Genomic DNA, 27,853 nt, shown 5'->3' with positions numbered 1-27,853 from the left:
ATAGCTCAAAGAATACGAGACATCTCACCCCGGTGAGTTGTCCTGACAACTCACCCCTAAACGTGAAGACATCTCACCCCGAAAGTGGCCAAAAGTGAAGACATCTCACCCCGGAAAGTGAAGACATCTCACCCCTAAAAAAGCAGGGGTGAGATGTCTTCACGTTTAGGGGTGAGTTGTCTGGACAACTCACCAAAAGTGGCTTTAGGGGTGAGTTGTCTTGTTACCCTTACTTTTGAACCTGTGCCGTACGTCTTAATGCTATCATTAATAATCTAATTTCTGGGCTTTGAAGTGGGACCGCGCTGTCATTTGGAAATCCTGCCAGGAGAAGTTGTCAGAATATACCGCTATCAACAACACCACAGCCAGGGAGAATAAAACATACAATTCAGACTATTTGGTGTAAACTATATGAGATGGTAAATTATGCGGTTGAATTCAGGTTTAAGCTTTCTTGTAACTTCTCAGGGAATTAAAAGAAAGAGCTCTTAATACTTTCATTGGTTCAATCCCTCGGAAGACTACCTGTGCTTTAGGGCACAGCTAATGAGAATATTAAACAACCTAGCGTTTTTGGCATATTATTGATTAGTACCTAATCTACAAGTTTAAAATTGGATGCACCATAACACATTGTACACTTGTAAATAATTCTATTTTGGCGACTTCTGCATGATATAAAACACAACACACATTGCCTTACATAGCAGACTGTTACCGCTGTTTTAGCCTGTAGTCGCTGGAATTTCTCATTGGTAATTAAGACATTAAAGGCTTAAATGTTAAATTAAGTTACCAAATTTCAAAGACATCACTTTGAACAAATTCTGTATAGTGCATTTTCAAGTTAAAACAAATGCAAGTGAAAACAAATTACTTAATACATCAATAAACAGCAGGTACACTTATAATATAAGATTTTATTTATTGCAAGTTTCAGAAATAATATACAGTAGCTAGCTTTACAATTGCAGTCAAGGACAAAATCCTGTAGGTCTATAAGGACAAACCAACTGCTTTCTTCTAGACTATTTGAAATTTGGAATGAACTCCAGTAACATAAATAAACCTGGTAAAAAGAAATATGTAAACAAAGTAATGCAACTCAAAGAGGCAGGCTAAGAAACAGACCAGAACAAGAGCTCACTTTAAGCACGCTCAAAGACTGCTAGTATGAATGTGACGAAGAGAAACTTAACATTTAGTTTCTCTTTGTAAACAACACAGCCAGCTATAATAGCTATTTCCTTGGTCCAAAACGGAGACAAAAAAAATGTATACAAATTGTATGAAGAAATTTCCAATAACTGCAGTCAAAGCGCCATGGCATGTATCAGAATCACATTGCTTATGTCATGGTGTAATAGCGAACCCTGGTGGATAAAATGAGCAGGATTTGTTCTGAGAATCACCCAAGTTAAATACAGGAGTGAACATGTTTTAAAGGAGCACTTCACCCATTTTCAACCTTATGTTCATATGATTGGTCACCTCGATGGCACCTTTTGTGTCTCAGAGGAGGACTGTGGACAGTTCCGAAAACCGAAATGACTAAACCTGCCTACTGATGATGTCAGGTCATTGGTAGGCAAACACGATTTATATATTTTTTATTTTTAATGCTAGAAAAACCTTATATTTCTAGCAAAATCATTTTTAACCACTTAAATGCCGTTTTATACTTAAAAATGGCTGATCGACCAGCTTGTAGATTGGCTATATTTTTTATTTTAAAAGAAAATCGAGGAAAAAATTCTGATTACTTTCTCTTATGGGGCCCCTGGCACAACAATAATTGCAGATGGGAGTCTGTCCTGGGTCCATGGGTCCTTACCATGAAAATGTTTGAGAACTGCACAGTGTATGACAATAAGGTTAAACATGAATGAAGTCCTCCTTTTAGTAAATGTGGCTCTGGTGAGACTTGTGTAGGCAGAATGGATTGTGCTGCTCTGCTCCGAGTTGATTTGTTCCCTAGTTGTTCAATAAGAATCACATTCAATGTGTCCATCCTCACTGATTAAGACCTGATGGACATTCACACGGAGCCATTTCATCAGAGCATCCGTTTGTCCCTCATTTGGTCCTGAAAACATGCACTGTAACAACAATAACCAAAGTTGCGTCCCTATTTTTTAATCAAACTTTTTTCAAAAATAACCGATCTACAAGCTCACGACCCATTGTGAAGCTTGTAGATTTGCTATTTGCTAAAACCACAGTCTAAATGGGTCTTACGTAGTTAAATGTTAGAATGTTAATGATGATACTAAAATGCTATGCTACGACAAAGCAATGTTTACGGTTGTTATAATTATTATATTACTATATTGTGTTTCAAATCCTACTAATAAAAGACCTGGTCTAATGCTCTGATGAACTGGCTCCAGGGAACTGTGGAGGGACAACAGTTCCTGAGAACTACAACAATTAGGGGTCGTGTCCACAGAAAAGGGTTTTTGTTTTTAGCTGCCAGCGCCTGACTGCCATAAACTGCTATGGTAAAGACGTGCTGCTAGCTCTGTAGCACTCCTCACACAGAGCGAGCATCGCGTTTCAGTGAGTTTTTCTTTTTCTTTTGGGTGGAGCCACGCATACAGGGTTCCCACTTCCCACTCATTTCTAACAATGCATTTTCAAAACTTTTCCAAAGAATTTGATCTCATTTCCAGGCCTATAACAATCATACAGCGCAGTAACACAAGGCTATTACACCAGTGCCAAGGTGCGAAGGTGTCACGTGAGAAAAAGAACAGGTCTACAAGCTAACAACAAGCTAACAACGTATCACGGTGGAACGTGTTAGCTTGTAGATCTATTATTCATCATGTGGCGCCCTGTATACATTTAGGCCGCACTCGAGCAGCTCGTGCAGCGCGGCACTACATTCGACCAGGTTACATATTTCACGTAATGTTAAGACAAAAACAATTACGATATATCCAAACATTTGGATTATTACATTTGATTAATTCCAAACCTTTTCCAGGTCTGGTGGGTTTATTTTTCGTTCTTTTTTTTACTGATCTGAAAATAATTTGTAGGAATTTCATGACCGTGGGAACCCTGAGTCTACTACGCAGAACAATCTGTGAGCAGACCCATCTAGCTCAGTGCAAGTGTTTGCAGGGAGTAAAGCGAAATAAAATATCTGACTGAAAATGCTTTGCTAGGCCCAATTCCCCAATCTGTGATTTGTGGAAATGGTGTGTTTCAAAAACAACTAGCACACTATGTAGAATTATGTAATTTATCATTCTAAAACCTAAGTTGCTGCTTTCTACAGTTTGCAGAAAAAAAATTGACCCATTCTAACACTCTTGTAAATCGGATAAGAATGACTTGAAATCAGTCATGGTGACTAAGTACTTTAATCCATGTGTGTAGCACTCTGGTTACGCTCTGTCGCTCAAAAAAAGAAAAAACTCTTTTCTGTGGACATGGCCCCTTATAATCCTTTGATATTCTAAAGCTTTTTCCACGTTGCTTTTCTAAAGCTTTTTTTAAAGTCTTCTCTCTTCGACTACGGTTTACCTCTGTGATGGCGGTCCACATAGATAGTGGGAATAGTGATGCGACTCACTTACCCTGCTGCACCCCCCCCCCCCCCCCCCTGCACCCCCGCAATTCCACTCTTCATCATCGTCTCGTCTTCCTCACAGCTCACAGTTTGTGGGGGTTGACCCATTTGTAAGTGCCTTCGTACACGAAACCCACTCTCTTGGAGAGCTCGTCCGCTTCGGCCGGTCCCCGGCTGACGAAAGGGAAAAAAATAACATTTAAGTCCCAATATTTAAGATTTGGGGAAAATATCATCACTATCGGTGGCAGAAACCTCTATCTCCATATTCTTTTTGGGTTTTTTATCTCCCCGTAAATGAACGCCCTACGTGATCATAAAACAGCGTCATACCAAATATCAAAAGTAGAAGATCTACAAGCTTGAAAATCGTCTCGAGGTGACGCGTTTTCAGCTTGTAAATCTGCTACTTTTGCCGTTTTTGAATGTGAATCCTGAAAAGTAACAGTTTTGGATATATATATATGAGGTTTCCACCAGACAGTCAGAGACATATGTTCCTTATCGTGTTAGATTTTTTATAAACAATAAAAATAAGTGAACTCTTACCCTCCATATTTGTACGGAATGGGTTTAATTTTGTCTTTCTCTATCTTGTGAAGGAGAGGTGTGAAGATCCTCCAAGCTTCCCTCAGTTCATCACTGGACAGGGAACAAAAACACAGCAACGGTATATTTAAAAATAGGACATTTGCATCTGGAAAGGGAAAGAGTTTCGTGCATACTTCCATCAACACTAGGCATGTAACGATTCACTCAACTCACAATACAATTCAAATCACGATACTAGGTTCACAATACGATTTTTTAACACAGACAAAAATATGTCTGGTCTTTCATTTTCTTTCCTGTTTTCTCGCACTTCTTTTCAATACAGTGGCAAATGACTGAACTCTATTTTTTAAATCAATTCTCTTACACAGATTAGAGTATTTTCTTATTTTTGAGTGGCGCAACCACTCCTATAGACAGCTATGTGTGTGTGTCCCTGTGTCCAAGCACAAAAAGTGTCCGAGCACGAAAATAGCGTTATAGCGTTTGTTCACCACCAAGTATCACTGTTGCACAGCCTACCACACAGAGACACACAGGCCAGGGAGGAGGGCTTGTACAGTACAGTACAGTACAGTACAGTACAGTACAGTACAGTACAGTACAGTACAGTACAGTACAGTACAGTACAGTACAACGCTACAGGACAACACTCCACACGTCCCAAACTCTTCTCCCTTCTGGCCCCAAAACTGTGGAATGCACTCCCCGTTGCAATCAGAACTGCAGCATCACTCCCAATCTTCCGTCGTAGTCTGAAGACCCAGATCCTACCCCCTTAGATAGCACTTTTTAGACTTAGATAGCATTTGAAACAGACTTATAGCATGTCATGTAGACAGCACAATCATTGCATTGTATGTAGTCATAGCACATCATAGTACATATGTATAGCATAGTATAGTATATATGTATAGTTAATATGTATAGCGTCATTATATAGATATGTTCTAGTTACGTTCTTAGCTTACGCATGTTTCTTGATAAATGCATTTTATATATGTGATGTATTCCCATACTTGTGTTCTTGCCTAATGTAAGTCGCTCTGGATTAAGAGCGTCTGCTAAATGCCTAAATTGTAAATTGTACAGTACAGTACAGTACAGTACAGTACAGTACAGTACAGTACAGTACAGTACAGTACAGTACAGTACAGTACAGTACAGTACAGTACCACTCACTTCAGACGGGTCTGATTTTTTGGGTTATTTATATATATCGAGATACATTTTTTATTAACCAATTTACAGCTAGAATTGTTTAAATCCTAAATCAACTTTAAAGGGGCATTAAACTCATTTTCAACATTTTACCATATCATTAATATACCTTAGAGCTGGAAAAAATCATTAACATGGTGAATCACATCTTGATGATGTCATCAAGATGTGATTCACAATGTTAATGATTTTTTGATCTGATCCTCTGTTCCTCTGATGCCGACAGGGAACAGAAAATATCCCTTATGGCACCACCTAGTGGTATATACAAACAACTCAATGTGGCATGCTGCTATTTCAACAGAATGTAGGTTAATATTATGGTGACAGACAAAATGTAGGTTTACAAGTCGACAGACCTGCGCACAAAGTGCATCTGGCTGCCACAGAACACGTCCAGGATGAGGCGTTCATAAGCATCTGGCAGATTCACATCCTGAGGAAAGAGCAGACGATTTTAGTTTGGTATCAGGTGGCATTCCATTCAGTTAATTTTACTTCCTGTTTTTATAAGAGCAAGACGTTTTAAAAGATCCAGGGCTGTACAGAATAGGAAGGCAAACATGGGACTATCGTCATGCACTGACACCATAGTCGCAGTGCGGAGTGACTATAACGTTTACCGTCCTAGAGAACAGACATTAGGAGACACGGCTGGCTGAAACACTTGCCCTGTATCTGCTCTTGTACGTGAGGTCCAGCTCCGTCTCCTCGGGGCTGAAGTGCACGCCAGGTTTCTTGCTCATCATCTTGGCGTAGATGGCCTCGTTGGGCTGGACGCGCACCACCAGCTCGTTCCTGCGACACTGCTTCCCAAAGATGTCCCCCGGGACGTCCGTGAACTGCAGCCGCACCTCCGCCTTCCTCTCGTTCAGGGCCTTCCCACAGCGCAGAATGAAGGGAACGCCTGCAGTCACAGTGGCAAAGTACCGTCACACTAAACAAACAAACATGGTGCTACATTGCACTGAAACGGGTTCTTCGGCTGCTGTATATCACCCATCTGAAAAGTGCTATACAGTGAGTATACTGTAGCTCACCTTTGACAAATGGTGCTATATACAGTAGAATCGTTAGGTGTCTACACTAAGTGGAAGAACCAGGATATAAGGAAAAGGCGTCAACAATTCTGCACACCACCGTTAAGCTCCCATTGTGGAATTAGGTCTTAACATGTTAGAGGTGAGAGACTCTTCCTCAAACCTAAATGGAATCTCTGAAGAACCATACAAAATAGCACACATTGAATAGACGGAACTAATAAACGGAAACTAGCTTATCTGGGTTATCCTTTTAGCATTATTTTGTATAAATCTGTGCCACAGTGCCTTTTTGCAAATTGTTACTAAAGTATTGAATCAATCAATCATACAGGGGCTGAAAAGGTTTATTTGTATGACAGAGGTTCTATATCCTGTAGCACCTCAACTTCCCCAAAGAACCACTGCACTTCAGTTCCAATGTATAGATGTAATGAATTTGAAAATTGTCACCACTCTGGGGAAGGCAAAATAACATTTTATTCTTCCTGCTCCTTTTAGATCATGGAAATGTGTGAGATTGTGAATTTAGTTTTTTTATTTTTTATTCATGAAATTATGAATAGCTAAAGTTAAAAAAATATATGAAATGTGATTACCATCCCAGCGCTCGTTGTTGACGTAGAGCACAGTGGTGGCGAAGGTGGCCTGCGTGGATCCTTTGGGGACGGTGGGGTCGTCCAGGTAGCCCAGCTTGGCGTCCCCCTCCCCCTCTGGGTCTCCAACATACTGACCCAGCACCACATCAGACATGGCCACTGGGGAGATGCACTTCAGCACCTTCACCTGTAGAGGGTGCAAGCGGGACATACAACAATAAGCCTTTGCCATACTATACTGTATTTCTCTTTAATATCTGGCATCTGCACCAAGGTAATATTGTTTTGCAGGGCTGGGGGGGTAATAATGGCTTACTGGTCATTATCCCAAATATGACACGGCTACTTAAGGGGAATTTTACTGTAAAACACTTCTGGGGCCCCACGTTGTAGTAATAAATAAGTAGTAATATAACTTGTCATTACTCTTCCTGACTTGCACAACACATCTGTATGTTGCTACAGTCAAAACTAGAAATGCACTGTCGAGCTGCCAACTTGCGCATTGCACACAAGTAGGCCATGTATGGCCTACTTGTGCGCAAATAGAGTGCGCCATGAGGTGCGCTAACCACTGCTGCTCTGAGTCCTCTGCTGCTGTCTACACTACAGCAGTGGTCAGTGGTCCCTCATTGTCCGGTGGAGTACACAGACATACACACACACACACAGCCAATACATACCCCCTATTGACCTTCGAAACGTAGTCATACTTTAGTTACGTTTCTCATTGGCTGTTGGAATGTACCGACATACATACCCAGCCGATCGCTGGTCTTGGTCTCTGATTGGCCGGTGGACAACACCGACATATATACATACTTGGTCCCCGATTGGCCGACAGACACCAACGACATGCGCAGCCGATTACAGTACTTGCGCGCTCTGCTTGCGCAAGTAATTATATGTGTAGAGTTTTGCTTAATGAGGATTGGTTCACGGTACCTTCTCATCTCTGACGTCATCAGAGCTGGTGGAAGCTGGCTTCTCCATGGCAACCAGACACAGCATCTGCAGCAAGTGGTTCTGCATGACATCACTGAGAGAGAGATACAGACAATTACTTACCCACTTTAAATGTTATTTCTTTAAATCTCTGAATGCCATTTACAATTTTGGCATTTAGCAGGCGCTCTTATCTAGAGTGACTTACAATAAACAAGGTACAGATGTGCCATTCCAACTCTTCACACTTTCCTGAAGGTTTTTTGAAAATGCATGTTTTTCCTGCAGGTTTTATTCACTGATGAGATTGGCTCTGATGAGCAGCTCTTTCTACTGCTTTGCTACTGAAAAGAAGTGTCCAGCAGAGGAACTCTTATCTATTCAGAGATCTGAATAGATTATAACACCATGCAAATGCCACCCTTTCTCATTGACAATGTTCTGTTTCTGACAATCTACTGAATTGCCAATGGCAGGATATGGGAAGGTCTCAAATGGCACATCTGTAATCATCACGTACATCAAATTCAGAGACATCACATGTAACAAGGAACGTAGCATCAGTCTAAATCTGTCCGTCATTGTTTTTACACTGCTCTTTGCTTATTTTTACAGTACACAACCCACTTTATCCTGTTCTTATTTCATATCATTATTGTTGTATTATGCCTTTTGTAATCTCATCATTGAAAATAAGGGCCCTGCCCTCAATGTATTTGAGGAAAATAAAGGTTGAATGAATGAATGAAAAAAATGACAAGAAAAATAAGCATAAGTGACCAAGGTATGTCTGCATACTGTTACTGTATAGTTTAGATTCAGATTATGGCAGAAAATAGGGAGTGAGTCTGCAGTTCCAACTAGAGATGTACAGATACCCATAACTTGCGTAATGCGTATCGGTCTGAGAGCACCGACACAATACCAGGAATTAGTGTGTAATAAAAAAGAAAAGCAAGGACAGCGGCTCTCAAAGTGGGAAGTTATGGGGGTCCTTGAAATTAAACAAATTGAGAACTACTGCTTTAGGAATACGTAAAAATCTCATGCATAATCTTTAAAGTACAGCTACAAGTTAGTAAAATAATAATGTAAATATAAATAGTACATAGGGGAGGACGGAGAAGGATATCAGCCGGAGAATCGGAGCAGCAGGGGCGGTATTGCAGTCGCTGTACCGCACTGTGACGAAAAGAGAGTTGAGCCAGAAGGCAAAGCTCTCTGTTTACCGAGAAATCTTTGTTCCAACTCTGACCTATGGTCATGAAGTGTGGGTCATGACCGAAAGAATAAGGTCCCAAATACAAGGGGCCGAAATGAGTTTTCTCCGACGGGTGGCTGGCATCTCCCTTAGAGATAGGGTGAGAAGTTCAGTCACGTGGGGGAGACTCGGAGTAGAACCGCTGCTCCTTCGCCTGGAAAGGAGCCAGCTTAGGTGGTTCGGGCATCTGGTTAGGATGCCTCTCGGGCGTCTCCCTAGGGAGGTCCTCGATGCACGTCCCACTGGGAGGAGACCCCGGGGCAGACCAAGGCGCAGATGGAGGGATTACATCGACTCACTGGCCTTGGAACGTCTCGGGATCCCCCAGGAGGAAGTCACTAATGTTGCTCTGTAGAGGGAAGTCTGGAGCTCTCTGGTGGAGCTGTTGCCCCTGCGACCCGACTACGGATAAGCGGTTGAAGATGGATGGATGGATAAATAGCACAGTGTATAAAACAGTCGTGCAACATCAATACAACTGAAGCATTCGAAATACAAAATAATTGTTGACTGCTAAATTACATATGTGATAAATGACGTGGTATAGGAATGCCATAGACTGACATTCTCGCAGATACGATAGCATTTTAGACACTTTCGTCTGATTTCTGACACTGGCATCGGTATTGGAACAACTGTAGTTCTAACTGCAATGGAGAGTTTGTTCCACAGCTGAATGCTTCAGGACATCACTTTGAATTAGAGTCATGTGTAACAGCATGTTACGATAAATGACATTTCCTCTTCTTACCGGATGATGCCGAAGTCATCAAAGTAGCCTCCTCGTCCCTGAGTGCCGAACGGTTCTTTGAAGGTGAGGACAACGCAGGCGAGACTGTCCCTGTTCCAGATGGGACCGAAGATACGGTTTCCAAACCTGGAAACAAAACCTTACACTGTGACCCCTCTGCTCAATGGAAGACGGCCGTTTGATCAGCATTGTTTCATATATTTAAAAAGGTAGTTATTTAAGTTATTTTCTTCGGTTAAAATATGTGTTAAATAGGTCTATATTCTACACCACCAATTAATCAATTGATGACTTTTACTACCATGCTGTTTATATGAAGGGGTCATATATAGTTTTAGATTCATGGAGTTTTGTGTTCTCAGAGTGGTCAGTACCTGAGCACCATGAGGTTCTGGACCATCTCCTTGCCCAGATAGTGGTCAATGCGGAAGATCTGATCCTCGGTGAACAGAGAGGACAGGTGTCTGGTCAGCTCCTCAGAGCTCTGCAGATCACGCCCGAATGGCTTCTCTACAATCACCCTGTTCCAGCCTCTGTAACACACACACACACACATGCAATTATGTCCTCACAATGTCTATTTCTCACATTCTATTATACTTGTTAATATCTGGTCCCACAAGTATCGTAATACAAGTACACACATTCCCCCCACTTCTGTTTGCAGTCACACAAATAAATCCTATTAGAAACCCCATATTAGTCAAAGCCTAAAATCTATCTAGGTGCCCTGCCTACTAGTAAAAATTTAAATCCAAAGACGTGTTCAAGATATTTTAAAATGTGAAATCTATGGTTGAATCACGACAAAATGCAGATGACAGCTTCCGTTTCTCAACTATTAGAGTTGAGTTACTCTGTAGCATTGGAAGATTGTGGACGAGATAATCTATCTTGAAAGACTACGCCACTAGAAGACACAGCTGCATTTTAGAAAACCATAAATCGGGTTAAATTGCCTTTTCATTTCCGGCTATTAAGGAGATTTATTTCCTTTTGTTTGCAGACATTAAGGACAAAGATAATTCTTTTTTAAACTCCTACACGCAGCAATGTGTGTATGTATGCTGTGTCTGTATGTATGTCTAAGCACGGAAATATTGTCACCACAAAGTGTCACTGTTGCGTACCCCCCCCCCCCCCCCTTTCTGTGGCCTGGATATACAGCTTTTACATACAGTTTCCAGAGTCACAGATGGCCATTATTCACTCCGGAGTGTGAACAGGTACAGTACAGCACCACTCAGTTCAGATGGGCTTGAACTGTTCCATGTTGGTTATCCTTTAACCAACATGGAATCAAATCAACAAACGGAATCGGAATCGACACAATCCGAAAGCAGTTGAGGGGTGAGTGAATACTGACTTGACGCTCATGCAGTGGTATTTGATGTTCTTGGTGACGTCGTGGTAGACGGTGGGGGGCAGGGCCAGGTAGAAGAGCCGGTTGGCCTCAGCGCCGCCGGGCAGAGACAGCAGGTGTGTGTGCAGCGTGGTGAAGGAGGCCTGCTCCACGTACTTCCCACTGACGTAGGTGTTCCTGCTGAAGAAGGCCGACAGGCGCTCCGCATCCGACTCGGACACCTGCATTGATTGATTGAATACTTTATTAGTCAGAAATGTAAAGTCTAGAATTTGTCAGAAATGCAAGGCTAAAGGGAAAACACAAAAGCGTCCTGGGGACGTTTCCATGATGGTCAAATGTATTTAATTCATCAACATAGCAGAAACAACTTGCACGATACATGTCATCAACAAATACAAAACACTATAAAAGGAATGCCGTTATTGTCTGATTTATCTTTTAATTAATTGTGTATGCTGTGCAGCAATTTGGCCAACCATTGGTTGTTTTTCAAACTCTACAAATAACACTGGCTTGAATTGATATGACTAAAATACTTCAAAACCCACGGGCACGCTGTTCATAGGAGAAAGAATGTGAATGTGTAAAGTTGCAGCTTTTTACCTTGAGGTAGGGCATGCAGGCAGTGCGGATGGCGTCCACTGTGAGTTCAGAGCGGGCGAAGCCCACAAAGTACGTCTGCTCGGGGAGGAGACCGTCTCTGAACAACCACCTGGCACACACAGCACAGCAGTGAGTCAATTATACAGAACCTCACAAGCACCGATATGGCAGTTTTAATCTGAATCAGACTCAACTTCAATCATGTCACATGATTGCAGGTGCAAAAGAGCACTCTCAATATTGCTGTTACATTAAGAGTTAGAATAGAGTGGAAAGAGAGTTAAGGACCACATACTGTAACAGGTCAAATAATATATCATTGCTGCCGGGCAGAAACCCTATATCCCCATATTTAAACGTATTATGTTTTGCAACAGTTTTGGACATACAATGTTTCCACCCGACAGCAACATTATACAAAGTCCAATATAGGCCTACATATAGTAAAGTAAATGATTAAAACTAGATGAAGCGCTCCCGGGGCACAGGTCTCCACCAGGGCAGGTCAGGTTGTGGCCTCCTGGTGGCGCTATAATAGGCCAATGTGAAAAGGGTGCCATTTCTTCATTGCCTTGGATGGCAATTGGATGATTTGAGGCATTTTGTTCCAAAAATGTGTTTTGCAAAAATCCACCTGTTGGTGGCGCTATAACAGGCCAATGTGAAAAGGGTGGTATATATTCCTCAGCCTAGTAGGAAAGTCTGTGAAAGATTTCACGTAAATTGCATGCTGCGTTCATGATTTGAGGCATTTTGTTCCAAAAATGTGTTTTGCAAAAATCCACCTGTTGGTGGCGCTATAACAGGCCAATGTGACAAGGGTGAGATATATTCCTCAGCCTAGTAGGAAAGTCCGTGAAAGATTTCACGTAAATTGCACGCTGTGTTCATGATTTGAGGCTTTTTGTTCAGAACGGGCCAATCCTGCCAACTTTGAAAGCCAATGTTAGCCAATTAGAATGGAATATGAAATATCGGACAGATCCGGCTTGAACACACTAGAGATAGTGTGTAACGATTTGCGGGATTTTTGGTTGGTTGGTTTTGTTTTTCAAAAGTCGGCCTCCTGGTGGCGCTATAACAGACAGTTCTGGAAAATGTGGGTGCCGAAGATTAGCTGTACACGGACGGACGGACGGACACACGGACGGAGTGCAAAACATACTCTCTCCCCATGTCTTCGGCCTGGTGGAGACAATAAGCAATGAATAGATTGCACTATGGAAGGAACATGCCGGTAGAAAACATTATCCAGCTGCATATAGACCAGTCAGTCCTATAAGCATAGTGTATTTGTCAGGACCAGAGGTGTTACTCACCACAGGGTTGGGTAGATTTTCTTCTTAGCTAAATCCCCCTGCAGGTATAAACACATGTTCAGAGTTAATATTTACCAGACACATGGTTATTACAAAAAAAAATCTGTGTTGCTTACAGTCTGTCAGAGTAGTGATTAGTACACCTGTGTTAACCACTTAAACCCCTGGGGCCAATCTCTTCACAAAAAATAGGCAGTAAGTAAGTACAGTAATGTGAAAGATTGTGAAAGATTTCACGTAAATTGCACGCTGCATTCATGATTTGAGGCGTTTTGTTCAAAACGGCCAATCCTGCAAACTTTGAAAGCCAATGTTAGTCAATTAGGATGGAATATGAAATATCGGACAGATCCGTCTTGAACACATGACTTTAGAGATACTGTGTAACGATTTCCAGGAGTTTGACAGAATTTGGCGCTATAACAGACCATTCTGGAAAATTTGGGGCAGAGGTTCATCGTTGGCACCCAGGGAGTGTGTTTTTTTTCAATTTTCCCGAGATTCCTTGCAAAGCATTTGCCTTCAATGAGCAGCTTCCGTGTGCGTAACATAAGTCCCGGAAAAGACGCGCTGTGATTGGCCAGTAGTCACTTGAGTGACAGCGAGAGACATGGAGGAGTCGCATGAGTGACATCACTTGGGCAGCGACGCAGTGTGCCTTCAGCAAATGCCTTCAGCACTTCTAAATAAGAAAGCTGCGGAGAACTGTTGCTTTGTGTTCACTCTTTAATGTTTTCTGTTAGTAATCTAATCCCCCCTGGCTCTGATGTTCTATTGTTGTATTAATAACTTTGTTGTTTGTGTTTGTTTGTTTGTCTTGTATTGTAATGTATTGTCATGACTGTTATAAAGATTTGTTAAAAAAAAAGAAGCCTTCAGCACTGCACTTCCACCTTCATTGGGATACACGTCGCTCCAATGAACTGCAACGGCCAGTTCTATTATTATTATATAGTTCTATCTATTTTTTATAGGGCCGGGACTTTAACGCGTTAATTGAGATTAATTAACTACAGAAAAATTAACGCGTTAAAAAAATTAACGCATTTTAATCGCACTATTTTTTTCACCGCGGAACGTTGTCACTGGACAGTTTTCAGATGGACCGGCGCACCACCGAGTTTAGTGTCCGTTGTTACAGGGAGTGGAAACCACCCCCCTTTAGAATGGTATGCCCCAGCAGCATTGGGGGAACAATAACACCACCAGACAGTTCACCAGACCGGGGGAAGCCACTGAGATCACTTTGCTTGTCCCCTTGGATTGGAAATAGGATTTAAAAGGCTATCCGATGATAGCGTGGATTACAGCACAGTTGTGTGCAATTATTCAATAAAGAATTCACATATCACCAAAGACCGCACCTCGTCAAGCCTCCAGTATCGGCTCGATGCGAAACATGTTGCACCGAGCCTAGCCTGGAAGCTAACGTCAACAACAGTAGCTCTGGTCCTTAGCGTAGTTAGGACTCAGGAGGAGTTCTATGGTACTTAATTTGATCCTTTCCCCTCACACCCACGGAAGTGCAGGCTGTGCAGCCCCTCGTTTTTAGCACAAAAAAATATGTGAAAGCCTACTTTCCTCCTTCTAACACTATGGATCAGAGCTAACGTTATTCCAACTACCAGTAGCAATTCAAGGACCCGACCAGATGACATGGTTTCTAACTAAACGGTTATGGCCAAATAAAATGTAAAATCTGTTAATGGCTGTTACTGTATGTCCACGGAAGAAACACAGAGGTGCTTTGTTATGGTCATGTCACATATTTGCTGCACCAAGCCCCCCCCAACCCTGTGGAATGCATTCCTTAAACTCTCAGAGACATGCCCCCACCATCCAAACCTTCAATATTGCTTTCCCCAGCTATTTCATCTATTTAATTCCTTAGTGTTTTTCCTCTAATAAAGTTGTTTTTGATTTATCATGTCCCCCTTGTCAAGCATTTTTGGGTACTCAGAAAAGCTTTATATTAAATTATTAAATTTGAGATATTATTATAATTTATTACCCCTATTATTACTACAAAAACAATGTTTTATTGCTTAAACTTATGTATTCACTATTCATTGATTCACTAGTATACCAAAATCCATTTGAAAAAATAGCTTTCTCACTGTTCTCGGGTCAAATAATGATATGCGATTAAAATGCGATTAATCGAGATTAATTAACTACAAAGCCTCTGATTAATTAGATTAAAAATGTTAATCGAGTCCCAGCTCTAATTTTTTATAATATCTATGACTGAACCCCTAACTGCTCCAGTGGGGCTGCTTAGTGGCCAACCGTATAAGACTGTGGTTGTACTGATCAGCTCCCAGGTTTTAATGTGTGTGTCTGTGTGTTTGTATGTGCAGGGTGTTGAAAATGAGCACAAAATGAGCACTTCTACAGGGTGTAGAAAATGAGCTACTACCCTGGGTAAAAGAAAAAGGAGGAGAAAAAAAAGAAAGAAAAAACACCTATTAATCGGTCGGATTCTTACCCAAGTCAGCTGTGCAAGGACTGAGCCTTAATTGTATGCGATCTAGCAGGTGAGCCACAGGGGAGCACCTGCTGTAGTTTTTAACATGAACTGGAAACTACAACATTTCACTTTCATCCCCCTTTATGTTGTTAATGGCAGCAGGCCAGTAGGCTGCTTAGGCTCATTGCACACCACACTGCTGCGATTACACACCACAGTAATCGCAGCAGTGCTGCCTGCAACCACTACTAGTAACCACATACAGATAGCAGCAAGAAACATAGTTTACTGTTCTTGCCCCCTCTCTCTAGCGAATATTATTACATAAAAAGGCATACAGACTGGTACAGTAGTACAGAGAACCAACATGATGTAATCCCAGGGGAGGGAGAGATAAGATCAGGAATGGCCTGTGCCAACAGCAGTACAAAGACGAAATGAGGCTAACCAAAGAATGAAAGAAATAATGACAGAAAGAAATACAGAAAGAATTAAAGAAAGTTTTGATAACCTTATCGATCGGTTAACCACCTTTTTTTTTTAAATCTGATAATATAAATTTCCCTGTCCAACATAAAAATCTACACTTTGCTGATATCCAGAAAGTAATAAAGTAAAAATACAAAAGGCAAATTATATTCCTTAATCAAATATTTATTTGACCATTTGCGATACAAGGCCAGGCAATGGCATCTTTGTATGAGAAATAAAATGAAAAGTGCACTGTCTTGCCTATCACATCACGTTTCTGTGGCTACCAAGGGGGTGAAGGTTACCTTTACCAGCCCACATGTTTAAGTTTAATTGATTCATTTCTTAACAGCAATTAATGGATTAACATCCCTGAGAATGAAAAGTTCAATCAAAATAAAATACATTATTATATTAATGAATTTGGTAAATTAAGGGCCTACAAGGTGGGTGCGATAAATGCTCTTCTTTCTTGAAGAAGCCATCTTGTGAAAGAAAAGAGATGAAAATATCTAATATCAACCATACATAGCCTTTACTGAATCGTTACGTGAACATTCCACTAAAACAGAAGATCTACAAGCCGAGTTATTTTACAATTAGCTATTTCTGAAAAATATATTTTTTAAGGAAATAAGAGAGGGCCAAGTACAGATCACTGGGGGACTCCAGTCAAATAAGCATATAGGGTTTGAGTGCTTAATATTAAAATAAAGCCAGGCAACGATTCAGACCAATGTGGCTGAGTTACCACATAATCTCCAGGATGGCCTGTTGTAACAAAGCACCACTTGGCTTCTCAAGTTATCATGAAATGTAATCTTTAGCTGGATCAATGCCAATGTGTTAGGAGGCAATGGGTACACTAAATTATTGCAGCAATGGTACTGTCTCACTATGTCATGGTTGGTTTGTGTGCAATATTTACTAAAACGTACAGTGGCCAGACACCAGCGATGAGAACATGATAAAGGTGGGATGATGATCACTGACTGTGTGCTCAGTTGTGTGATCACTGGAAGTGAAAGGACTATTTGCTAGTACCCAGAGCACAGCTAGTGCAATTGCAGTTTCTAATTGCAATTACTTTGCATAACCGTTTGAATGGTTTCCATTAGTCTGCATAAAAACAGCTGGATGAAATGAACAGAAATGTCAAATTTCCATCATTATTTCCATGTTGTTGTCCATACTCTTAGAACCACTACTTTAAACCTGGTGTCTCCATTTGGGCATTTAGGGCAAACATTTTAAAACATCTTGGAAAAAGCTCATACATGTTTGGGCCATAATACATATTATTTGCATTAGTAGCACCATTGTCATTTATTGGTATATCGTTTCTGTCGGGCAGAAACCCCTTATCTCCATATTTTAACTTTGTGTTTTTTGGCAAATTAACACCCTACTACCACTACACAGCATCACACAAAAGCATCAAAAGTAGCAGATCTACAAGCTTGTACAGTATAATGTATATCAGGTACAGGCTACACCAAACCCTAACCTAACCCTAACCGCAGGCACGGAGCAGTGCATGTTCGACCGCATGTCCGACCATTGTTTCCGCATGTCGATCCGTTGGTGTGTGTAATCTGCGTGTGCATCCCCGTATATCTGCTACTTTTGCCATTTTTTTATTATAATTTGAATCCTGAAAAGTAACCATTTTTATAGGGGGGACATTTATAGCCTGGTTTCCAGCCTGATTCGCTGTGTTCCGTGATTTGTTTTGTCACTTCACTACTCAGTCTGGAAAGGGTCCTATCTCCAAGGTAGACGGGACATGTAAAACGGAGAAATCGACCCGGGGATTCCCATTGGTCTATGGTGCGGGTTGGAAAAAAAAGAAAACACCAATTTGATGTCGTATCAATGCGCACCTTGTCACCTATCCTGTTTGTGATTTTCATGGACAGGATCTTGAGGCGAAGTCATGGCGGAGAGGGTATTCGGCTTGGTGAGCTAAGGGTTGCATCACTGCTTTTTGCAGATGATGTGGTCCTGATGGCACCATCGGTCCAAGACCTTCAGCTCTCACTGGACCGGTTCGCAGCAGAGTGTACGGCGGCTGGGATGAGGATCAGCGTCTCCAAATCTGAGGCCATGGTTCTCAGCAGGAAACCGGTGGATTGTGCAGTCCGGGTAGGGAATGAGGCATTACCCCAGGTGAAGGAGTTCAAGTATCTCGGGGTCTTGTTCACGAGTGAGGGGAGGACGGAGAAGGAGATCAGCCGGAGAATCAGAGCGGCAGGGGCGGTATTGCAATAGCTGTACTGTACAGTGAGAAAAGCATGGACAGTGTGGCGCTGGCTGATGATATACAGCAACAACGTGGCTACGTAACAGGTGACATTTATTCCAGACTGAGTAGCGAAGTGACAAAACAAATCATGGAACACAGCGAATCAGGCTGGAAACCAGGCTATGATATTTAAGTAATTTATGTCATATCTGCTCTGTGCAGTTTCTGTTTGCAAAGCCTTAAAGGCAAGCATAAATGTAATTTTCATTTGATGGTTGCAGCCCCTAAGTGCAGCAAGAGAACACAGGCAGGCCGTTCAGTCGATAACACAGCCAATATTTGTGCTGGGATCAACCACCAGTGTTGCCAGAAAAACAATGCGTCTTGTATCTTGTATGGGGTCCCTGTCACAAGGTATTTTCAGATGGAGGTCCGGGGACGACATATTCATTTGGGGGTCCTTGACATGAAAACGTTTGATAACCACCAATTTAAACAACATTTAATTATACTTTAGAAACAAGCCCCCAAAAACCTGCAAAAACCAATATTTACAAGATACATTAAAGAAAAACAAGCCCAAAGTGTCTTGGCAACACTGGTGAACAGCGGCACTCATGCATCTAGGAGCAAGGACAGTGCTGGCCTGTGCAGAGCAGTGTTGCCATGTGTGCTCATCATTATAAGCGACTTCAGGCTTGTTTTTCTGTATTGTCGGTTGTAAATATTGGTAGCTGTGCGAGTTGCCGTTTTTTGCACTCGTTTCTAAAGCCCAAACCGCACCAATGATTCGGTACGCAACTCCTTGCAACCATTATCCCCAATGGCAGTTGCAAGGAGTTGCATTGGTGAGGTTGACCTTAAAAGGTCAACCACAAGGAGTTGTTGCAAGGAGTTTGAATAGTTGCATTGGTGCATAAAGTGTAGTTGCTTATTTTGGGCTTTCTGTATAATGTTTAAAACAGTGGTTGTCAAACATTTTCATGTCAAGGACCCCAAATTAATATGTAATTGTGCACCAACCCCCATACAAAATTTGTGTTAAAATGTTTCAAAAATATTTTCATGTCTGTCCTGATGGCAGTCTAACAACCGAAACGTTGACTTAATAAAGAGCAACCTTTATTGCAAGTTCCAGACCGCTTTCTGTGAATGTATTATCAGAGATCCCCTTCTGAACATTTGCACCTTTTTAGATGTCCCTGTCAACCACCTTTGAGGTGTACACCGGCATTCTTCGAAGATTGTCTTTTGAAAATATCCAATGAATAATGTGCTCAGGTGGCCTATATCCGCTTCTTTTGGGCTCGTTTCCATAGACCTGGTTGCTTATTACTCAGCAAAACCTGGCAACAGTGGTGCGGAGCCCTTCCCCTGTTCTGTAACTTGTACTGACTGGAACATGCTGACAGTCAGTGACACTGCAGAATTGCCATTCAGTCACCATGGCACTACTTAACAAGATCACAGAACTAATTTATTAAGTCAATTTAGCAGATTAAAATAACTTGCCCTTATGTTATTTAGAAAATGTTAGTGGACCATGTTCCACACAGACTTTACAGTATACTGGGCTGGCTCTGATAGCAAAGAGGAGGAAGTTAACAAAACATATACTTCCAGGGGCGAATGAGGAAGAATTCTTCTCAAGGAACAAAACTGGAATGACTTACAGGACTGGTTAGCTGTTACCTAATCTACTGTTACCTAATCTACTGTACACTGTAGTGTAGATTTAGTAACCCCTTGTTTACAGCATGAGGAAACAGTAAGCTGAGAAGAGGAGGCAGAAGGGCATCATCCTCACAGCATTGCTGTTTAAAGTTGGGGATGCATTAGCACAGTGGTTCTCACACTCCATCATTGCCGAGGACCCCCATAACTCAGAGTGTACAAATGGAGGGACCCGGACCATTAGTTTCTTTAGTTCAAGGAGTCCATTTGAAACCCCCTAAAGGTATACGAGGGTCTCTGGGAGGGCCTGGACCACACTGCATTAGCTTGTTAGCTGTTCCCAAAAACAATATGCCAGAAAGCAAGGAAGAAATATATGCACATTGAAAAATAAGCTCTCAATATTTAATTATCTAATTTAAGTGTAGGCCAGCCTTATAGGCATGGGTGACAATTGGCACAGGGGAGGGTGACCACTGGGCACAATGGCATGAGTGTGAAATAAGGGGATAGGTATATTAAATTAAATGATGTCCCCCTCCCAGCTGTATGCAAATTACACTCTGCAGAGTCTGCACATAATTCTACAATCATTCATTCAAACTCTGAACTCACTGGGGAGGGAGTATGGGTGATACAGTAGGTGAGGTTATTGCTCTGAGCCAAATCATCATTCCAATGTCCTGATGTGAAAGAAAATATTTCAAAAGAATAGTTATGTGGATGTGTATTTATATTTGGATGTCAGTCATTTATTGACCCTGCACTGAACCTATTTGGGTTGGACGTGTGCACACAACAGATCACCTTTTTCTAACTACGTCCCTGTACTGATTATCAACCCTATATAAAAGGTTACTTTGTTGACTGATGTACCCCAGGGGTATACTGTAAGTCCACAACAGAGCTTACGATCCTTCTGAATTGTCTGCCTATAATGACTTTATGTCCATAATAGGAACGCTAATGTTGGAGTGGTTAAAATTGGCCAATGAATGCTGTGCTCATCACTGTGCTTATCACCACCTGTGGCCAAGCAAAGAGGAACCTTGATATCATCATGTTCAAGGAAGCACAGCTGATGGTGTGGGTGTGTATTGTGTTATAATTATTTACACAATCTCTGTGAAATCAATGTTGCCCTATTTTCTTCCGACCACTTCATGTGTAACCATTTATTGCATTCTATCGTTTGATATTTCAACAGAGCCTCTTTAGAATTGAAATAGACAGAAACACTAGCCTTTGACTATACTCTAACTGTGTCAATTGAAGAATGGGAGAGGGCGGTGCACTGCTCAGTTGATTTTATCCTAATTAATTAGTTGGCAACCTCCTTTGTAATAGTTGCCAAGTGACACATCAGAGTTAATAAAATCATGTTTGAGCATGGTCTAGAGCAGGGTTCCCCAATTAATTTTCCTCAAGGGCCATATTTTGACTAGGGTACCAGGCTGGGGGCCGAGCCCTGAAAATTAATTTTCAGGGCAAGACCCCATCTGAAAAGGATGCCCAGTTTGACATGCATAGGCTACTGACCCCCATTTAATGCCCCCCCCCCCCCCCCCAAAAAAAAGAATTGCGGAAATTAATTCTTCCAGGGGCCACAAGGAGGCGCTCCGTGGGCCGCAAATGGCCCGCGGGCCGCCTATTGGGGAACCCTGGTCTAGAGCCTTTCCAAACGACCCTATGCCCTATCAGTTAGAGAGACGTTTCATAAGCTCATGCAGCAACAGCAGATCACTTTTTTTTGGTGTGCATTTCTTTCACAAGTTGACCTACTGACTAGGGCTACGCTTTCACCCACACTTCCTGTAAAGTGCAGCACATTTACTAAAAATCTGTATCGTGATCACGATTTCGGCTTCCACTAACAAGACTACACTATGTATAAGTGAAAGTTCTGTTCTGTTAATGTAATTTAGTGTTAAAGTTTTGGTATTCATTCTGAGATGCACAGAATTTACAGTAGGTGAATAAGCAATAACCAATGTATTTTTATTTAAAAGAAAATGAAGATGAAAGTGACAGTCCAATTAAAATACTTTTGCCACTAAACTGAATGAATAATGGTGATAAAAAATAATGGTGATAATCCAGGACAATGCTCCTCACATCCCAGGCACTTCTCCCTTCTGGATCCCAAACTATGGAATGAACTCCACCATAGTCTGAAAACTCACCTCTTCAGACTCCATCTTGCCCTAACCTTGATAACCTTGCAGGCATATGTAAAGGCTAAAATATGTAATTTAGATAGCATATTATGTTGACATAACATTCTTTAGTGTTTACTTAGTAAACTTAGTTTCATTGCAGATATTCTACTGTTCTACTGACGGATGCTAGGTTCTTAGTTTACTTATGAGCGTACTATTTCTATGGATTTGATGTATTACCTTGTGTTGTTCTTAAACCGCTCTGGATTAAGAGTGTCTGCTAAATGCCTAAATTGTAAAAAATTATTTTGGCCATGTTGTCTTACCGACGCCCCCATGATGATGAAGATGTGAGATTCTGAATCATGGAAGGCATTGTCGTCATGGAGCTCCTTCCTCAGCTCCCCAAACACCTCAGATCGAGAGAGGGGCACGTTGTTCATCTTTTCTGCACGGAGAGCAAGATGGTTGTCAGTACACTGGTTGCAGATGTTAGAGAGAGAGAGGGGCACACTGTTCATCTTCTCTGCATGGAGACCGGTGGAGTCTCCGTAACTTATCAATTTGGGCTCTATGCACAGACGCCACAACTTGGGCCCCTTCTAGAGGTGCTCCGATTGATCGACCGATTTTCATTCCAAATGACTTGATCGGTGATTTACCCAATCCTAAACTATTTTGGAAAACCTTTTAAAATAGTTAAAATAGCCGATATACACGTAGTCAATGTAGATTGGCTAGTTGAACTATTTTTAAAAAAAGTCAAAATAGTAAGAAAATGGCAAACTTTAGGGATAAGGGCTAAGGGGTGGCGCAAGATAGGGCCCATAGTGTAATAATATCACGCCCAAACATTGTCCCCTTCCTCCCCACACACAGGAACGGTTTTGACGTGGGTTTTGAATTTTGATATATAATAATTTTCGGTATTGGTGGATTGTGAGAAAAACAATCGATGATCAGGATCGGTCCCAAAAAACCTGGTCAGAGCACCCCTAGCCTACCAGTGATACTAATGAAGGCTCTGTTCCATTATGGTCAAACAGAGTCAGGGTGTGTGTTGGCTCACTGGAAACACTCTGCTACCCACATAACCCCAGTGGGTCTCAAAGTGTCCTTGAGTGGGTTCCAATTGGCCCTGTACAGGTGCAACTCTAAAGTGTACAAATTGAACCAAATGGACCATTTGTACACTCAGAGTAGGGGGTCCTTGAAATAAAAAAGTTTTAGAACCTCACTGTACAGTAAATGGAAGCCTTAATTAGTATCATCGGTAACACGGTGAAGGAAGTAGGAAGAGTTATTCTGTGTGCATAGAGCTTTGGCTTAGGAATGCGACCAAAAAAGATCTCTATGAATTCATTGTTGAGTGAACTAATCCTACATCCTGTAAGTTACAGTATGTTAACCACTTAGAGGAGTTGTTCACTCAACAATGTCAGTACTAGTACAATGGCTGTAGTCTAACATCACAATAAGCATGCATGATGTGAGCATGCATTGCACACTGTAGAAGCAATTTGTAAAATGCAACGGGCACCATTTCTGCATACCAGAGTAAGCATCTTGTGCGCACGACACACACGCACAAGTTAGTTGACCAACCCAGGCTTTCATTGCAAGTTGCAGTACTAGAACTGTTGCAATTTGCAACAGTTCTAGTACTTCCTTATAACTCAGTCATTAATATGCATTATGCAAATTAGGAAATTGGCTGCATACGTGAAATATCCCATTATTTAATTAATCATTACCCTGTTGTATCTGGATTATTCTGATCTCAGAGAAAGATCTTAACGCTATACTGTACGGTGTACCAACCCTGGAGGAAAAGGGAGCAACAATATTTTACAAATACACAGATCACTAGCAGTAGCACAAGACAGGGTTAATAACAGGGTTAAATCATTTGGCCAGGAGAAAGCAAGACAGCAATCCAAAAATGGTACAATAATCTGGCTCCAGATTACACACAGGCCACACGTGTCAGCTGGCCACAGTACCGTACTATTTACTATGCTGCTACTACTGCAGTACCAGAAATAGCTGAGCAGCAGCAGCACACAGAACAACCGGACAAACAAACTATAATGGTATTAGTACAATCCCCTGCTGAAGCTTCCCAGGGCTGCTGTCTGTTATAATGTTTAACAAGCACACAAAATACATTATTGTAAACATAGGGTGACATGCACAAATAGGCTACACTGCAAATGTGTTGATCCTGTTAGGAGAATAACCACCAAGTATTTTTTTGTTTTGTTTTTTCTTGTTTGAGGAAAAGCATATTCCAATAAAAAAATAAAAGGTTTATATGACTCACTCTGGAAACTAGTATTTCACTTAAGGGTAGCAAACATAAAAGTGTTCATAATTAAATGGATATGACAGTTTTGTATGAACATATAGGCTACAGCACAATAGTAAACTTTGTTGTTAATGGTCTGTTTTGTTGTTTTTAAGTTTACATTTCTACGTTTATTCGTTTTATAGACCGTAAATAATGTTTGAGGTTTGTATACTAATAAAGACTAATAATGACAAAAGATTGAGGACGTACAGTAACAGTGTACTGTACTATGTCATTGCCAGGCTAGTTATCTGTTGTACATTATATTCTTGTCAGTTCTGCACCACAGACAGACATGTTACAGAACCAACACATTACAGAACTCGTAATAAGTAATTAACCGGGTAGCCTCTTTATGCTATGCTGTTATTATGACACCATGAACCTGAACAGCACAAATCCACTGGTTAGCCACAGGCCCACAGCACAGCACAGCAGGCGGGTACATGGGCCAATAAGTAGATAAGCGACAGCCCTGACGACAGCCCTGACGACGCAGATGCATGGAGCCGGCGCACAAAGTGAGCTGTAACGTGGAACTGTACTTACATTCTGTGTTCTGTCTTCTTGAGCGAACGACTGAACGCCTTTATAAGCCTTCGATAATAACGCGTCTCTTTAAAGCTGAGCTGAACCAAACGGCGACAACAAAACGACTGCCGTTGTTTTGTCGTTTTTCAACGGAGTTGCGAGGAAACATATAAAGCCGCCTCGCTTCCTCCTTCTTCGGTGTCGAAATGTGACAAGGCAGAATGTGGACGTTTTTATTGGTTTAGAGACGCAGAACTTACCATCAGTGCTGCTGGATCCACTCCCCATCTCTTTATTTCCCCATACTGTAAACTACACGGTGTCGGCCAGCCCCGACGGTGACGTCACGGGAGTAGGAGGAGAGAGGCTTCTCTCTTGTCTGACAACCCTCACTGTGCCCTGCCCTGCTTTTGCAATTTGCACAGACCTTGTTACCTGTCACATGTATAACGGTATGGTATCCTCCTAACTTTATATCATATGCGTCAATGCTTCTCGGTGTGCCTATAAGTAAGTCCAGGTGTGCCGTGGGATTTTGTAACATTGGCAACCACTAGCTATTATTTCAATATACAACTAGGCTATTAAAAAAAAATCACTCCCGTGTGAAGTAGGCCTAAGTGCTGCAACTCCGTGTGGGGGTCCCCGGGGGGTCCCCGGAACCTCCAGACCCAGGGTGCCGGCCCAGTTCCGGCGAGCCGCCCGCGTCCGAAATGGTCGAGAAATGACAGAGTTACTGTGTGGGGGTCCCCGGGGGTCCCCGGAACATCCAGACCCCCAGGAACACGCCCAGGGGGGCGGGCCGGGCCGGTTCTGGCAAGCCGCCCCGCGTCCGAAACGGTTGAGAAATGACAGTGTTACCGTGTGGGGGCCCCGGGGGGTCCCCGACTCCCCGGAACATCCAGACCCCCAGGGGGGTCCCCAGGGGGTCCCTGTACTGTACTGTACTGTACTGTACTGTACTTGGTATTGAAAACCAACCAAATGCAATTTTCGTGTTCAGACCCAGGCGGCAGCCAGCCAGCCAGGCAGGCAGGCACACACAAAGCTACTTAATGAAGTGGTTGCACCACTTAAAAATCACACTCGTGTCGAGTCGTGTGAAGTGAGGGCCGGGCGCTCTTATCATCATACATCATCATACATCAGCCAATCAAATCATCACATTCCGTGCTACAAACACACACAGCTCTGGTCCATATAGCCCTGGTCCAGTGCTTACAGCGAGTCTCTCACTGACGCCCTGTGGGAGTCCCTTCCGCAGCTCTCTAGCAACTTTCTCACTCCTGTGCAAGGGTTTACAATTCCCAGCAAATAAACAAAACAACGTAACTACTCACCGACACAAAGCCTGCTAGACCTTGGTAAAAGTCTATTCTCGAAGCAGGTCCCCAGCTTCTCTCTAAAATATACTTTGTGCCATTTTAATAACGCAATGTACCCTGAATGTACCGGACAGAGTCATTTCTTCTACTACGCCATTTCCGGGTTTTGCCTGCGCCGATCTGGTTGGATTAATTTTATTTAATGACTAAAATAGTGCATTATTGACAGTAAAATGTTGAAAATGAGTGGTATTCCCCTTTAACCACTTTTGAACCCGGTGTCCCTACTTTGAGCATGTCACTTATAGGCAATTTTTGTTCTTCACAAAAAAAAAATTCTACTTGCCCTTGAAAGACACTGATATAACGTACATATGCAACATCCAGGAATTGAACGAGGGTCTTCCGCGTGGAAAGCCAACATCTTAACCACTAAGCCAAAGGGATATTACTGTGATTCAAGGGAGATACCCCCTTTTGACCTCTTGAAAAAAAACTGATCTGGGTCACGGCACCATTGTAACACCCGGGCAGGGAATCAAACCCAGGTCTCTCACCTGGAAAGCCAACATCTTAACCACTAAGCCAAAGGGATATATTAGACTTTTGAGGCCATCAGGCTGAGGCTGAGAGCCACTACTAGATATCTAAACAATATATATTTTTTAATGTTTTACAATATCTTGACATGTTTGATAGGGATGCGACAGTGAAAGTGAAAAAAAAGAATGTATAATCTATACAATTATCATACTATAGTATGATAATTGTCTATTATTAATTGCCACAGTATACTGTGGCTCAAACACAACTGCTTGTGGATGTTATGCCAAAGACCTTTACTGGGATGAGGGATCTGTACTCAAAGTACTGCAACAATATACTATGCAATACGATACAAATAAATAATGTGTGGTGATTGATTATCATTTTTATTGACAAAAAAGCATCTGTCAAAATGATAAAAAACAGAAAAAGGCTCTCCATTGTGGTCATTTAAGTGTAATAGAGTGTGAACTGTAAAAAAAAAAATGATTGCAAAGTTGTGTCGTACAATATGAACAGGCATATTCACACATTTGAATCAATATACATCATGACAGTTGTAAAGGCAGACACATTGACTTAATGGCTTCTGGGTAAATGTTCAGATGCCAAGTTTTTACAATTTAATTGCTCTCTGAGTTTGGAAATATCCCCACATTTATTCTGAGAAAAAGATGGAAGAGGAGATCAAGGGACCATGTATCCACTCCACAATTGATATACTACTGTAATGTACAATATTATATGATATTAATACTATTCATGGTTACGTTCATATCTGTATTCAGTTGATACTGATTTAGTCCAACAACAATTTGGTTCCCAGATCGCGACACATTGAT

At 41.8% G+C, this 27,853-nt stretch overlaps 1 protein-coding gene across 2 annotated transcripts; it reads right to left on the bottom strand.

The window, feature by feature from the left end:
* Nucleotides 1–903: 903 nt before the first annotated feature.
* On the bottom strand, nt 904–25,511 carry LOC306943580 (glucose-6-phosphate 1-dehydrogenase). 2 transcript variants are annotated; one of them, XM_079529999.1, is made up of 13 exons: nt 25,401–25,511; nt 22,586–22,707; nt 13,241–13,278; nt 11,922–12,030; nt 11,319–11,536; nt 10,327–10,485; nt 9,953–10,078; nt 7,941–8,034; nt 6,996–7,182; nt 6,028–6,263; nt 5,716–5,792; nt 4,133–4,225; nt 904–3,757 (listed from the first exon to the last, which is right to left on the bottom strand). In XM_079529999.1, exons 1-13 carry the CDS (start codon nt 25,426–25,428, stop codon nt 3,667–3,669), a joined length of 1,578 nt encoding a protein of 525 aa, XP_079386125.1. In that variant the 5' UTR covers nt 25,429–25,511; the 3' UTR covers nt 904–3,666. The 2 variants fall into 2 exon arrangements, with proteins under 2 accessions (XP_079386125.1, XP_079386126.1); XM_079530000.1 differs by lacking the exon at nt 25,401–25,511 and adding an exon at nt 25,159–25,354.
* Nucleotides 25,512–27,853: the final 2,342 nt, after the last annotated feature.

The sequence above is a fragment of the Electrona antarctica genome, assembly GCF_951216825.1.
Source record: "Electrona antarctica genome assembly, chromosome: 2".
Classification (NCBI taxonomy): Eukaryota; Metazoa; Chordata; class Actinopteri; order Myctophiformes; family Myctophidae; genus Electrona; species Electrona antarctica.
The sequence above is the reverse complement of the archived record's forward strand: the minus strand, read 5'-3'. Positions and strand labels throughout refer to the sequence as shown.

Coding starts and splice junctions, on each gene's coding strand:
- LOC306943580 (XM_079529999.1), bottom strand. CDS start 25,428: ATGGGGAGTGGATCCAGCAGCACTGATG. Junction 22,708..25,400: donor TGGATCCAGCAGCACTGATG/GTAAGTTCTGCG, acceptor CTCTCCGTGCAG/AAAAGATGAACAACGTGCCC. Junction 13,279..22,585: donor TCATCATCATGGGGGCGTCG/GTAAGACAACAT, acceptor TTATACCTGCAG/GGGGATTTAGCTAAGAAGAA.